Consider the following 16,596-nt stretch of genomic DNA (forward strand, 5'->3'; position numbering starts at 1 on the left):
CAAACTTGTTGCATGTGATGCATGTGATAGATTTATCTTACATGGTTACAAGTATGTAACAAAGGCCTATCTAAGTAGGTGCAGATCGGAAAAAGTGAGAAAAAATGTGAAAATGAAGAGATAACCGAAGACTCAATCAATGATCAAATTTCAGATTCGGAGGTTATAGTGGATGAACCGGCATCTTCAAATAGCAGAGCATCATTGAATAAAACCAAGCGTATTATTCTCACTGAGCAAGGCTCTAACATTAAACATGAGAAGAAAGGGAGAGCTGGCAAAAGCCAAAGGGGATCATCAAGTGTAATCAGTTCTACTTCTAGCAATAAAAAAGCTGAGACAAAGTCCAAGAAGGGAAACAAAGCTGATGTGGAAGATTTTTCCCTTGTATGCCAGCTTTGTAAGAAATCAGGAAGGAAACAATTAATCGAGTGTGAAGCTTGTGATCGATGGGTGTGTTTACCATGCCAAGACATAACCATAGAAGTTTACAATGTAATTCGAAGTAAAGCTGGTGAGAAATGTCATTGGTTCTGCAAAGAATGTGAGAAAATGGCTATTAAAGGAGCAAGAGAAGCTGTAAGGTCCACCCACTCTAAGCCCGGTGTGGGTATGGATAACATAAGACCATCCACTACTACACCAGCAACATGTACAGATATTGAGAATTTACTAGAAGGGATGAAAAAGGAGGTGAATCAGAAGATAGAAAATGCCATGAAACAGATGCATGACTCAATATCCAGTATACAAGGATTGCCGGTGTGTGAATCTCAACCACATCCTACTCAAGGTAGATCATCATCAAATCGGTCTTACGCTTATGCTGCTGGAGGTATAGAACCAAGGAATGATGCAAGTTTGATTGATTCACACCAACCCAATCAAAGGCATGGACAAGAAGGCTTGGTTGAGGTTATCACCAAATCAGTTGTTGAGATAGAAGAAAGAGAAAAGCGGAAAAACAACATTGTTATTTTCGGTGTTTTAGAATCTGGAAGTAATGTACGCAACATAAGGCAGCAAGATGATATTGCATGCGTAAGGGAAATCCTCAACGCAGGGGTGAAAGTAGCAGATGTGAACATTGCAAAGGTAACTAGATTGGGAAGATGGAATCCAGACAAACATCGCGTCCTTCTCGTAGAATTGTCAGATGATCCCAATCAGATGAAAAAGAGGGAAATTCTCAGGAATGCAAAACACCTTAGAAATTCAGAGAGGTGGAAGAACACTTACATCTCACCAGACTTGACACTCCAACAGAGAGAAGACAGGAAGCTCTTAAGGAAGGAACTACACAGTAGACGTGAGAACGGCGAAACAGACCTCAGAATATTCAGAGGAAGGATCTCAAAGTCTTCAAGGTCTTTCAAACACCAAGATAGTGAGAGAATAAAGGCTACGAAGGACAATGCCAGTAGCCAAAAGGAATTTAGTCAACCAGGCAATAACTCTAACACTCAAGTTCTTATCGAAGAAAGCGTGAACCTGCGCTACGATAGTCCCAGGAAAGATATTACCCTCGGAGACTACATTCCAACTGAAGAAGAAAGTAGATCTGACTCAGAATCAGATAAAGAATCTGAAACAGAGCAATGACTACCCTACAAATGTTTTTATAGCAATGTTGACTCTCTGATGAACAAAAGAAATGAGCTGATATGTAGAATTGAAGCTGAAAATCCAGCAATTATCGCCTTGTCAGAGATATGCCCTAAATTCTCCAGGACGGAAATAGAAGATGTTGAATACGCTATTCCAGGATATGACATGTTCTTGCCAGATTTGGAATTTCGCAAAAGAGGTGTTGTCATTTATACTAAAATGGATCTAAAAGCAAACTTAGTTCTCACAAGTGATAATTTTGCCGAAAGTATCTGGTGCAGTATTACTCCAAAACCAGGTAAACCTACAATACTTATTGGATGTATATATCGCAGTCCGAACAGTCATGCTGAGAATAATGAATCCTTACTAAGTCTATTGAGGGAGATCGAAGGGCTAGGCTTTCCACTTACCTTAGTCGTTGGCGATTTTAATCTCCCACAAGTGACATGGAATCCGCCGAAAACCTCTGATCCCATAGATAACTTTAGCTCCAGATTTATAGATTGTATAGAGGATATGTTTATGAGTCAACTAGTTACAGAACCTACCAGGCTACGTGAAGGACAAGTGAGCAATATTCTTGATCTTGTGCTTACAAACCAGCCAGACATGATAAGCAATATCCAATTCAAAGCTCCTCTTGGAAAAAGCGACCACCTCGCCATATCCTTTGAACTTTTTTTAGCACTAGGTAGTGAGCTCAAGAGAGGAAATCGACATGCGTATTACAAAGGTCATTACGATGAAATGAGGAAAGATGCAGGGAAGAACGATATATTCTGTGATGTTTTTAATTGTGATCAAGTTGATGATAAATACAAGTCATTTGTCAATGCTATGACATATCTAACTGAAAGATATGTTCCACTTGTATCCACAAATTGCAAACCTAAACCACTATGGATGAATGCTGAAGTGAAGAGATCAATTAAAGATAAACATAAGGCATGGAATGTTCTTCAGAGGGACAGACGCAAGAAAAGAAATACGGTCAAATCCAGAGCTATATATACCACCATGAGAAATGAAGCAACAAAAAAGGTTAACAGTGCTAAGAGGGACTTTGAAAAAAAACTTTCATCTGAAATCAAGCACAACTCAAAGAGTTTCTGGAGGTATATACACAGCAAGACAAAATCCAAGTCAGGAATACCTACTTTAATAAATGATGAGAATTCTTATGCCGAAAGCAACGAAGAGAAATCAGAAGTCTTCAATAAGTTTTTCAGCTCAGTTTTTACTGTTGAAAATACTTTGGAAATTCCACAGTTCAAGAACAGATGCTTCGTGGATCCCTTAGTTGATATCCACATAGACAGTTCAGCTATAATTAAAATACTAAGACGTCTGGACCAAGACAAATCTCCAGGTCCTGATGGAATTCATATTAGGATCTTGAAGGAATTACAGGAGATGGTAGCCCCAGTATTGGTAGATATTTTCACCACCTCAATGATTACAGGACAGATCCCTGACTTGTGGCGCTCTGCTAACGTGGTACCCATTCACAAAAAGGGACCGAAAAATGTTCCAGAGAATTATCGACCTGTAAGTCTTACAAGTGTTGTTTGTAAGATTATGGAAAAAATTGTTAGGGATCAGATATTGGATCACTTAGAATCCAATAACCTACTAACGCCTCATCAACACGGGTTCAGGAAAGGAAGATCTTGTACTACCCAACTACTGGAAGTCACAAATGATTGGAGTACTGCCCTTGATGCAAAGGATATAGTCGATTGCATTTACCTGGACTACCGCAAAGCGTTTGATAGTGTTCCCCATACTAGACTCCTCGCAAAAGTACAAGGATATGGAATTCAAGGAAAAGTATGGACATGGATTAAAGCGTTTCTCTCTGATCGCAAACAAAGCGTGATAGTAGATGGAGCACTGTCCAAGGAATGTGAGGTGACCAGTGGAATTCCTCAAGGTAGTGTTATCGGCCCTACCCTCTTTATTGTCTTCATCAATGATCTTCCGGATGTGATTTCTAAGAACTCTGTAGTCAAATTATTTGCAGATGACACAAAACTGTATGCACCCCGCCGTGACGAAGATGATAACGTAAGCCTCCAGGATGATTTGTTCAACCTTTCGTCGTGGGCAGGAGACTGGCAGTTAACCTTCAACCAGAAGAAATGCAAAGTAATGTCTATTGGAAGAAAAAATCCAGGTATGAGCTACCTACTAGTACCAGACGACACTTCTGTAATTCCAAAAGTGACTGAGGAAAACGACCTGGGAGTAACCTTTGATAACAATTTGCAATTTTCTAAACATGTGATCAAAGCTTGTGCCAAAGCAAACCGCCTTTTAGGACTTATCAAGAGAACTTTCTCAAACTTGGATGAAAGAGGTCTGGTTCAACTTTACAAGTCAATCATACGACCATCTTTAGAATACTGCAGTAGTGTATGGCACCCCTATCTCAAGAAAGACATCATAAAACTGGAAAAAATCCAACGTAGAGCAACCAAGCTAATTCCACATCTGAAGAACCTGAGCTATATGGAACGACTGAAGAAACTAAATCTACCAACGTTATCCTATAGGAGAAACAGAGCGGATATGATCCAAACGTTTAAGATTATTCAGGGCATAGATGATTTGGACTGTGCAAATTTCTTCAAACTTGACACTCAATCTCGGACAAGAGGACATTCTAGAAAAATAATTAAGTTAAGAGCACAATCAACACTCAGGCAACACGATTTCTCGCAACGAGTAATCAATCTATGGAATGACCTACCTTCTGAGGTCGTGAACAGTAGCAGTATTAATTCATTCAAATCAAATTTAGAGAAGGCCTGGAAAACCAAGTACAATCGCTTCGACCCAGACACTGAATTTTTCACAAATCGTCCAAACCCACACATGCATGTGAAATTGTTATGTTTATAACTGAGGACAAGTTCTAAGAAGATGCAGAGGGGCAAATAAGTCTCCTAGGCCCTATACTTTATGCCCAACATCAAGGTAAATCAAGGTAAAGATCTAAATCTAGTTGATAGCCTAGGCAGACATAAGTTAGATCTTAAAAAGGCCGTCAAAGTCCCGGACAAATACCGCGAATCGCTGCAGCAGTCGCATGTAATTTGACGTTTAAAGTCGTTCCTAAAAAAGCTCTCTCTCGATCGATCCATATAAACACGCAACACAAAATTCACATTCACACGTTTAGTTGCCATGTTCCTCGCATCGCAATTATCAATTAATTTAACAAAACAACTCAATCTGCAATATAGTTTAACTTACCTTCATGGATTTCAGCCAAGGGAATTAAATCCAATCAACATATATCCGAACCCGCCACCAAATATATCGAGCCGATATCCACAGTTCTGAAAAATAAAAATGCGCCTGACATTTTTTTTTATTTCCCGCGAATTGTTTGTTTTGTTTTTCCTCGCGACGCGCGCCAGACAAAAGTTTGATGACACGCGTATTTAAATGACGTCCTAGCGCATTTATTGTCTCTCACCAATAGTCTGGTTTTCGCGCGACGCCACACATATATAATCTCGGCATGGCCAAAGTTGATTTTTTAAATTATATAAAGTGAAAAAAGTGTGAGATTCAGGAAAATAAGAATATTGAACACAATAGTCCTACCCAATTTCTTTCATAAATCACCTACAGGTCACCTTGCCTCTTTGATTGATTGATTTTATTTGGCAAGTCACCATAACATATATACAGTAGCATTAAAACAACAGGCTTGCACAGGATGACCCACGAAAGCTCGAAAGCTTATTTCCAGTGGGGTCCTCAATATACAGAATTAAGATAATAAAATGTTAAAATTATACTATTTACATATTAAAAATGAAGAAAAAAATCAGAATTTACTATTACCAATAAATAAGATATATAGACAATAAATAAGATATATACAAGAATATAACGAAGAAGAAGAAGAAAAGAAGGAGAAGGAAGAGGAGGAACAGAAGAAGAGAGGGGACGAGGAGTAGAAGGAGACGGAAGAAACTGATAACGAAGGGAAATAAATAAGGAGAAGAACAACAGCATAAACGTGACGACAATAACAACAAGAAGAGGAGAATATGAAGAAATAAAAGAAATAGAAAGAATAGAAGAAAGGACATATCGAAGCTTCAATCAAACTATGTAAAATACATAATAATACCTAGTAGAGAAGAGAAAAGAACTAGGTCAGTATTCAGGCTAAATCAACCAGGCTAAATCAACCTCCACATCATCAAACACATGACATGAATCATCTGTGCCTGCTCGATCAATATTTCTAAAGACAAGTAAAGGGGGGCAACTACATTAAGAGAACGGCCATATAATACCTGTGACTTCGCATCTGTGGTTTTCATACACAATCCGCTCTGAGCATTCCAAAATCGTATCGTCCTGTCGGCCGTCCCGCCACCGCTACCAAGCACATTCGGTTGCCATGGACACCAGCTGATAGCCTGCAAGTAAAATCGGGGGCACCATATTACTGGATTAAAAAATAAATAATTCCAGGGGGTGGCAATCAATTATTTATTGTAAAATACTCAAATTTCTGACATTATACGTCATTGCCAGGAGAACATGTAAGTTACATTACGAGATTGTTATTGCAGGTCTATATTTATTCATAATCAATGGAACGAAAGTGTTTAGAGAAAGATGATTTTTGTGATATTTCTTAAAATTACTCTGCGATTTATCTTACGCCCGAGATGATTTTTGTTTCTACTAGTTAAAACGAATTTAGTGCCTTTGGGTACCATCACTACCGTCGTCGTCATCATCATTGTCATCACTATCATCCTCATCCACATCATCACCATCATCATCGTCGTCGTCGTCATTATCATATCGTACGTATTGTAAATCTTAGGGGCAGTATACAAGGAGAGCGTTTCATGACTTGGACATTTTATCCGACAGTTACTATAGTAACAGTTCTTCTCAGCCAATCAAAATGAAGGAATATTGACAGGTCTGACAACTTTTCAAATATGTTAACAAACAATCCCCAGGCTTCGCTATAGTCATCGTCGTCATTATCAGTATCACCATCATGATCATCGGCAATACCATCGTCGTCGTTATCTTCTTCATGATAGTCATAATAAATTATTAGGCCTATCAATCATGTCAATATAGGAGTAGAATCTAATGTAGTATAAGAAGCTGCAGTAGTGCAGGATTAGATGATGATGATCATCATCATCATTGCCGCCACCACTACGACGACAATCACCATGATGACCATCGTTCTTATATACTAGACCTATTATTTATCTTACCTTAACAGCAGCTTGGTGTTGCGCGAGTGAATAGAGCGGTTCAGATCCTGCCATTGCTCTCGTAGAGTCCCATATATTGAGAACGTTGTCGTTTCCACCGGTGGCAATATATTTAAAATCGGGGCTCCAAGCCATGCCACAGACTTCTTGTGTATGTCCTTCGATCGAAGCTACCAGGTGGTCGGCGATTCGGACATCGTGGTGGTGAATATTTCCTGCTCGTCCACCGCTTCATAGAGAAAATATGATAAGGTGTTGTGAAAAGCTTATATAGAGCGATCTTCAAAAAGACGACGAACAGTAACAGTTCCACAGGGATCAAACGTGTGACCTCTGCTATTTCAATTGTAATTTTTACCAAACATACATAAATGCCTCTGCTTTAATTTTCGAATAGTTATTTTCTCTTTTCAGCATAATCTAAGATTTCCTAGCGCCCGTTGGTTGAAATGTTACTGATGTCATCACAAACGGCGTGCAAGGACTATGACCTTAGAATATGATGGCCCAAAAAGCAACAACCCATAAATGAAAATAGTCGGTATCTTTTCAAAGCATGTTAACTTTTATAACTAGCAAGTTCCTTGACATAAGTCATATCCTACTCTCTTTGTGTTGGTTAACCTTCATCGACCATTCTTATTTTTTAATAAAGACAAACTATATACGAATATACGAATACCTCGACAGAATGTAGGAATTCCAAGCCAGCGATCCAACTCGCGCGGGATGACCTCCCATGCATCGAAGACACTTTTGTTTCGAAACGTCCCAGAGCTGCATTGGAAAATAATGCAAAGTCGGAGGATGAAGAAAAAGAAGAAGAAGAAAAAGGAGAAAAAGAAGAAGAAGAGGAGGAGAAGAAGAAGAGAAATAGATATAAGAAAAGAATAGAAGAAGAAAGTGAATAAGGTAAAGAAGGATAAGTATAAGAAAAGGGAAAATAAGAAGAGGAAGAGGAAAAAGAAGAAGATTGGACAACCAGAAACAAGGAAAAACAGAGAAAGACGGAGAGAGAAAAAAGAAATGGTAGTGCAGTAGAAAAAAATGACGGATTTAACTGATAACATGGCCCAAGGAAGCAAGATTTTTGTTAGGGTGCTGTGTGTGTTATATACACCATAGGCAGCACTTCCTGAAAATCAGGTCGGTATACCAAAAAGTAGAAATTGAACCAAATGACCTTCATTTTGTAATGAGAACCTTTTTTTTTCTTCCAAACCATCACCTCCAATTTAAAAATCGCTCCCAGGGCCCTGTAATACGATATTAAACTTTAAAAAGAACAGAAAAACCGAAAAGAGGAATGCCATTTAGTATTCTGATGAGTAAGAAGTTCTTTGTGTTTGAGTGTTTTCATATCTTCAGTAGATGCTTAATTATGATTGAAAGAAGAATTGAAAGAAGGGGAGAGGGAAAATGGGAAAAAGAATCAACTCCACTAAATTCTCCCCGGACCAGGTGGTTGTGTGTCCGGACATGTTGTGTGTCCGGACGGTCAATTTTAGAAAGTCATCTGCAAAAATTTACAAGCGAAGTTTCATCAATTTTTAATACAAAATGTTAGGAAATATTATAGAGAACAAAGTAGAAGATGATTACAACTATTGATTTAGTATTTTTAGTGTAATCCAAAGAAAAAAAGGAAGGCTTCAAAAATATAAAGTGTCCGGACACCCGACCCCCCATCCTAATACTATATTTAGCTTAAAAAGGAACAGAAAAGAGGAATGTCATTTAGTATTCAGATGAGTAAGAAGTTCTGTGTGTTTGAGTGTTTTCACATCTTCAGTAGATGCTTAATTATGATTGAAAGAATAAAAAAGCGACGAAAGGATGAATAGGGAAAAAGGGGAGGAAGGAGATGGGAAATGTGAAAATGGGAAAAAGAATCAAATCCACTAAATCCTCCCCGGACCAGGTACTGTGTTTGATGCCAAGGACCTGCTGTTGGGTGGTAATGGTCAATGGTGAACTAGTAAAGGTGGATGGGGCGGGGGAATCGCTTACTCACAAATTGTCTGAGATAAAGCCCATCCCCTTAAAGGGGGGGGGGGGTCTCATGCTATACTCGTATTACTGAAATCTCATAGCGAAATTCAAAAACAAACATCACCACAAAGCAAAAATAAATTACTGAACTGAGTAAGCCCCAAAGTAGCATTATTTTCTCGACTTCTTACCAGCACTTGGCCCATCGAGTTCCCAACTGCGAGACAATCCGTGTCTTGAAGCCATTGCACCGATGAAATGTAATCCCCTGGACTCTCTAATTGAAAGAGATGGTCAATCTCCCCCGAGTTGGCGTTCCATAGGTAAACCGCGTTGCCAAGAGCGATGCTTAGAATGTTCTTTGAACTCCAACTCATCAGGTTTAGGTCTAAAAAGTAGATCAAATGAAATCGAAATTATGATATATTTTCAGAGAATGTGGATAAATTCAACCATGAAAAAAACATCTCGGTAAAAATGCATTACATACTTTTTAGCATTTAGTAAATAGAAATAGTGTTTAAAGAAACTCATCAACAAAATAATGAAAAGTATAAAGAAAGATTAATAGACTAGTATAGACTATAGTGAGCAATGGCAAAATAGCTTGTATGGCATTATTGAACTTCTTATTAGGGATAGTTTCTAAATTATATACAATGATATATTTTGGGGGTTATGCCAAACCCCCAATCCTCTTTACTGCCCCCCCCCAAAAAAAAAAAAAAAAAAAAAAACGATTCCCATCTCTGGTCATGACTGCATGTATCCCCAATGCAGGATAGGCCTACCGCCTAGAGATGATGTATCCCCAATGCAGGATAGGCCTACCGCCTAGAGATGAAGTCTTGAGTCATTACGAGTTTTTTTTTCTTGTAACGAATAGGGGAATTTCGCTCCAAGACGTATGAAGACGTAGAACATCAAAAAATGTATCGCCAGACAGTGGCGTAGCTACGGGGGGGCCTGGGGGGGCACGTGCCCCCCCTGATATTTGGTGTGCCCCCCCAGAAAAAATTGGCAGAGCAAAAAAAAAAAAAAAAAAAAAGGGAGAAAGAAGAAAAGAAAAAGGAAAAGAAGAAGAAAGACAGAAGAAAAAAAAGAAGAGGAAAATAAGAGGAGGAAGACGAGTGAATGAAATAATGTGAGGGGAAGACTTGCAATTAAAAAACAAATCTTTTCATGTTACTATATAAAAATTTTGCTGGCGCTTCGCGCCAGAATTGCCTGTTCGATGAGATTCATATCTTGCTCAATAGGCTGATATGGAGCAAGTTTTGAAGTCAATATGCAAAACATATTTTAGCTCGGACATCGAGCTTTCATTATTTTTTTTTCATTTACAAATTTAAGTGCTCTGTGAAATCGGTCCGTTTTATGGTCTACATATCAGCATTTTAAGCTCACGCTGCGCGGTCACATTGTTTGATTTGCCAAGTTCATATTGTATTCCATAATGAATTCCCAGATTCTAGGTCTAAATCTAAAACATGCGCGATAGCCTGCATGTTCTTTATTTAAAATGTACTTAAATTATCCAGTTTCACATCAGAATATCAATAATCGTCTACTCACGCTTCACAATCGCATTATTAATTATACCCAATTGACTATATTCTATTTATGATTTACAAAATATGAATAGAGTGTCCCGCTTTTAGGTCTAAAATCTCAATTTTAAAATTTCTTCCTCTCGCGCTTCGCGCTCGCATCAATTATTTAGTTACATATCTACTCCATTTATTAATACAAAAAGTGCTTAGAAAGACAATTTTTTAGGTCGGAATGTCAAAAAATTTGCTCGCGCTTCGCGCTCGCATTATTGAAATATATACCGTCTTCGTGGGTAACTGTAAGCAGTCCTTAAGCAGTCCTTTTCGATAATGCTAGAACAGTTGATAAAAATTTCTGTTCACGCTTGGCGTTCGCAGTAACCATCTAGTTACATACGAATCTTGTTCAGGATCACACATAACATTGCCCAGAAAATTAAATTTTCAGGAAAAAATACATGAAAGTAAAAAATAAAAAAAAAATCGCTCGCGCTTCGCGCTCGCACTTTTTATAAGGCTTATGAGATTATTTCATGTTTATGTTGTTTTATAAGAATAAAACTAAGAAGTGACTGATATAGGTGAAGATAATTTCGGGCCCCATCCCCTAATGGCGAAAGTCGGATCCGCCCTTGTGACACATACACACACACACACCGGAAAAATGGCCGGTGCCCCCCCTGAAAAAGCAAGGACCCCCCAGTGCCCCCCCCCGTGAAAAAAATCCTAGCTACGCCACTGTCGCCAGATGCCCTTCATGTCATTATGTCAAAGAACATCCAGTATTCTTTTTTTTTTGGGGGGGGTCGAAAATTAGTGAACCGGAACAGCAGATTCGTCCTCAGTTTCGAAGCTGACGAAAAATTACAAATATGTCGTTTGCCTGGAGTCCAGGACAAAACTGCTGTTTTGATTCATCAACTTTCGACAAAGACTTAAATTAGTCTTGGTTGTTCATTCTCATGAAGGGCATTTGACAATACATTTTCTATGTTCTTGACCCCGTCGTTGAGCGAAAACTCCCTGCTATTGAAATGAACACGTACAGAAGTCATCGTGGAGTTCCGGTGCATCCAGGATCCGTTCTGCTGTCTGTGGTATAAACCGACTGGTCGGTTTCTTCGGCCGGTCCTGAGTCGAACTGTAAAGCACCTTCAAGTTGTTGGAGTAGCCTACCAAGAGTTGATATGAAAAATAAACATATCAATAAAAGATAAACATGTAAATATAAAGAATGGAGCGTTGCATGGTCTTGTTATATATTCAGCCATTAACACACACGTATCCTTTCTAATATGGGAGGCAGCCTCATCCGTTAATCGGATAATTCGAGTGGAATTGCATTGTTCTCATACTGTCTGCACTGATGCCGTCGAAAATCGCAAAGTAATATCCGAACACTTTTTCTGTCAAACTTACCCACCCCCTCTCTCTCTAGCTCTTTCAAATTAGTTTTTTAAGCATGGAGTAACAAAACGAAAACAAATTCAGCTTCCCATTTTCTCACGATATACAAAAGAATGCACAGGTGCAATGTAGCATTTGATGGCAATGTATACGTGTCCCACCTTCTTGCGCTTTGGGTGCTCTCTGCTTGAAGGTCAGGATCTTGGCGTCCTTATGTTCACCCAGGTGGTCTTTGATGGCTGATGTGTTGTAGGTCGATACCTCATCCGCTTCCTGCATCTCCTCGTCGAATGTGGGCTGGTCACCTTGGGTCAGTTTGAAATGACTAAGGTCGTAGTCCATCAGGGCCCGGTTGGGGATAAATCTGAAATTGAATAGGATTAAGTCGAACGATGATCTATTGATCAACGACTAAAGTCGTAAATATCGGTACCTGAATATTGGGGATAATAGTAACAAATATCCCGTCCCGTCGGAATACAACCATCTGAATAAGGGGTGACGCTCGGAAATTCTGATGGTAGGCCAGACGACCCAGTAGTTGAGCTGTTTTTTTTTTCTAAATTTAATTATGGGATATTCATAGAGTTATACGTCCCATACCTCTTATTTTATAATTTTCTGTTCTGCATTCTTTCTTCCCTTTCCCCCCTTTTTCTGCACTACTTGAAGAATCACAAGGACGGTCGCCCTATCCCCCCCGCCCCGATTGCACCTCCCGTGATCTGAACAGATTCAAAGAACTTTAAGACTTATAATACATACCTATCTCCTCCTTGATGTTGTTTAAGAGGCTCCCTGCCTGGAGTCTTTCCTGTCTTCTTAGCAGTGGGTGTTTTACTTGGAGTTTGTTTGGAGTTCCGCCGACGTGATGGAGTCTTCGTAGCCCCTCGGGAAGGGGTTTTCCTGTTATTGGAAGGTGATAGGACAAGTCCCCTCTCTGGCAAAATACGACGATACAAGAAATGTACTGTTTGAATCCGTGATGATGTATATAATTGACACTGAGATCAATGAAAATCTAGGCACCCTCGCAATCACCGTTGTCATCGTCACATGTACGATCAATAATCATGAATCATCATTTTCGAAATCATCACTATCACCATGCACCATCACCACCATCACCACCACCATCATCAACATCGTCATCATAATTATCACCATCACCATCATCGCAATCACAGTCATCAGCATCATCATCTCCATCATCATCTTTATCACCATCGACGTCATCATCACCTACACCACCACTGCGCCACCACAACAGCGCTACCACCATCGTCATGATGCATAATTATCACCATCACCACCATCACCATCATTATCATTTACATCATCATCATCATCATCATAATCATAATCATCATCAACAACATACTCACCAGCATCAACAATATATCTAGCTACGATCAAATTCTCTTTTACCACCACTACTATCACAGGTGTGTGCATATAGTCACGTTTCTCAAGAGGGGAGACGCAGAGTACCCGACTTCCACCATTATAATCACGTTCTTTTCATCATCAACATCTTCTTCACCATCATCACTACTGTCGTCACCATGCATCATCATCAACATCATCATATTCATAACTATCATCACTTTCATCACTATCATCATCATCATCACCATCCTCATTATCATCAACACCGTCCTCAACATCATCATCCTCATCATCATCATCATCATCATCGTCATCATCATCACCATCGTCATCATCATCATCAAAATAGCCCTACCTCTATTTTCCATAGCCTTTCTCTGCCACCTCGGAAGATCGCTTCCTGTTCCCATAGTAACCGGAGCATCCAGCTTAATCAGCTCATTCACTGTCGTCTCAAATTGAAGATTGGACATCTTTCTTTTTTTTTTCTCTTCTCTCTTCAATTGATTCTGAGATAAAAACAGCACAAAATAAATAATGAGCGGTGTGGTTGTATATTGATAGGTAAGGGAGATAAGGTGATCTTAAGCTGTATTTTTATTATCCCAGGAGGGAAAACGGTTCCAGTCAACATTTTCTAAAAGAATAGTGTTGAACATCAACTCTGATTGGGTTACAAATCTTTCTTTTTTTTTTTGCTTGTCAAATTTTTTCGGGTCGAAATATCCTTAATTTGTGGTTGAAATCCCCCTTTTTTTGACTTTTAAAAATTTTCCTCCGAAAAATTTGCCCCCCCCCCTTTGGAAAATCCTGTATCCGCCCCTGCCTATAATGAACCAAGGATGATAACGGATGTTCTTTTCTGTCTCCCATTCAATTGCATACTATGGGAGAATGCACAAGTTTTAGCTTAATTTGAAATTAAATGTACAGCATATTCTTTTGCGTGTTTAATAATTTTAACAAGGGTGCATACTAAATAAGACATTCATTAAAATCTTACATCTGAGTTTAGTTGGTCCAGAAATACTTTATTTTTGTGACAAATTGAAACATAAAAGAACACTTTCGTAAAAAGAAATTTTGGAGGCCTATAATTTTCAATCATTTCATGATAAGTGAAACTAACTCTGGCATCCCTCTTATCTAGTATAAAGACTATTATAATATCTTTTGATCATGGAACGATGTAAAATCCCATCATCAAATAATAATAAAATGTCTACAAAAGCATTCATCTCTTACCTCAAAGCACTTTTTCAGTATAGGTGAAATTATAACGTTGTTGTATAGCTTTATCGATCTGTGGATCCGATCGGGTTTGTATTAAAACGAACGGTGAACGCTTGAACGCTATTGAGAACAGACTGTCCCTGTACTTTGTAAAACCAAGTGAAGTTAAAGTTTAGCGGTTTGCGCACCCTTTCCAATTCTCTGATGTGTTGTGCTTGATGTCATACCGGTCTGATTACGTATTTAAATACCACGCATACCATTCAAACATTAAAAGACTGCTCTTTTCCATAGCTTTCCAGTCTTAGCAACTGCTTTCAAAGAAGTGTATTCTATTTATTGAAAGGAATACCTATACATGGAGGCCTATATTGGTTGCGGGGAGAGAAATGCCGATCGAATTGGAAGCATAACAACCCGAAGACTTGTCTGATTGTAATGTATTCAAAATGTTATGCATTCCGACAAGCAGAATCAAATTCTTGATTATCCGGGTTTGCCGGATATAGCAACGGTTAATGTATGCAAATTGGAATCCACGTATTGAGGGCCATTAACATAATATATGCACCCTATCCTAGGTTGGGGCCAGTGGAGGATCCAAGTATGGGCACATCCGGCCCTTGCTGCCACCCCCCCTTGAGGGCATAACAAATATTTGTTAGAGACATATGTCGTGTATACGCAAGTGGGGACCCCCTTTTTTTGGCTTATCATTTTTTTTTCCTGGAATAAAATGTCCTCCATCATTATATAGTGAAAACCTTTTTTTCTTTTTTTTTTGCTTGTCAAAATTGTCCGGATATAAATCACCATCAATTGGAAGTAGACCCCCCCCCATTTTTTTTTTTTTTGGGGGGGGGGCTTGTTAATTTTTTCTCCTGGACACCCCCCTCCCCTTAGAAAATCCTGGAACCGCCCCTGGTTGGGATATTGATTGTCATTCCATGTTTTTTTAATGTTGTGTTTCATTTTGTTTGGCGATTCAGCCTCCCTGGAAATAGTCAATTGGTTTGTTGTTTTAATCTCATTCGCGAATTAAAGATTAAAGGAAATCTATATGATATATGAATTGTGGAACAGTGTGGCCCAGTGGATCAGTCTCCTGACTTTGAAACAGAGGGTTGTGGGTTTCAATCCCTGCATGCAGCTACGACATAATTTTGTTTAGCTAGACATCGATCAGCAATGTGCTGCGTTCAACTAAAATAAATGGCAACCTGGCAAGAATTTATTCCCTAAAATGCTATTGTGCTGTAAAATGATTGTCGGGCTTACGCCATGGTAATAATATCCAAGTAGTTTTAGAAGCGCATAGGCAGTAAGTGGTACATGTATGAGATATGTGCTATTATTTTCAACATTGAATTTGATCAAATACTTTTAAAAAAAAAAGATCAATACCAGTTTTTTTTTGTAATCATATGTCACAAAATTACTAGTAATGGTATAGGCCCTTTATTTTATTTATTCAGTTAAACTTTATAGGCCTACAGTTGAAGTGGAATAACTGGTACTCGGGAAGTTTACGTTTATATCAGGTTTGAAACTTCAATACCTCTTCAAGAAAATCAAACCTTTTCGCAGTACAATATTCTAAGTGGTTATTAATATTATTTATATCTCTTTTAGAGAAAAGGGAAATTATTCAACTAAAAAAAAGGAAGAAAAAAAAGAAGCAAAAAGCAGATTTCTCCCGTGTTTTACTGTCTCGAGTGAGATAGACGTTACTAAATTTACTAAATGTACTTGGTGATTTGGAAACCTTCACGGTGGAGAGAGGTTTGCAGGTTTTGGAAACCTTGATGTCAGAGCCAAGGTTTACAAATGTGCAAACCTTGCTCTGACATCATGCAAGGCAGAGAGAGGTTTGCAAATTTGTAAACTTTTCACTGCCTGCAGAAAGAGGTTTGGAACTTAGGAAACCGTCAAGTTCGAGAAAAATTGGCAAATTCCCCTCTCTCTCTCTTTCTGTCATTTATAACCCCCTATCTCCTACTTGCTCTCGCTTCCTCACTCTCTCTCTCCCCTTCCCTCCCTCTGTGTGTGTCTCTCTCTCTCCTTTCTCCAAATATCCAACGTTCCATAATATTGAATTACACTTCATAAAACAAAAATGTACTTCATTTTGCAAGTAT

General features: G+C 38.8%; 1 protein-coding gene across 1 annotated transcript; it reads right to left on the reverse strand.

Moving 5' to 3' along the window:
* Positions 1–5,729: 5,729 nt before the first annotated feature.
* On the reverse strand, positions 5,730–14,849 carry LOC129279626 (cell division cycle protein 20 homolog). The gene is made up of 10 exons (XM_064111606.1): positions 14,471–14,849; positions 13,581–13,734; positions 12,602–12,776; positions 11,998–12,200; positions 11,476–11,601; positions 9,068–9,264; positions 7,567–7,661; positions 6,885–7,113; positions 5,931–6,056; positions 5,730–5,738 (listed from the first exon to the last, which is right to left on the reverse strand). Exons 2-10 carry the CDS (start codon positions 13,696–13,698, stop codon positions 5,730–5,732), a joined length of 1,278 nt encoding a protein of 425 aa, XP_063967676.1. The 5' UTR covers positions 13,699–13,734; positions 14,471–14,849.
* Positions 14,850–16,596: the final 1,747 nt, after the last annotated feature.

Source organism: Lytechinus pictus, chromosome 16 (genome assembly GCF_037042905.1).
Source record: "Lytechinus pictus isolate F3 Inbred chromosome 16, Lp3.0, whole genome shotgun sequence".
Classification (NCBI taxonomy): Eukaryota; Metazoa; Echinodermata; class Echinoidea; order Temnopleuroida; family Toxopneustidae; genus Lytechinus; species Lytechinus pictus.

Bases quoted from the DNA above. Each gene is read 5' to 3' on its own strand.
- LOC129279626 (XM_064111606.1), bottom strand. From the start codon at position 13,698: ATGTCCAATCTTCAATTTGAGACGACAGTGAATGAGCTGATTAAGCTG. The intron at 11,602-11,997 runs GTGGGACACGTA...AACTCTTGGTAG, and splicing joins AGCACCCAAAGCGCAAGAAG to GCTACTCCAACAACTTGAAG. The intron at 7,114-7,566 runs GTATTCGTATAT...TTCTCTATGAAG, and splicing joins AATTCCTACATTCTGTCGAG to CGGTGGACGAGCAGGAAATA.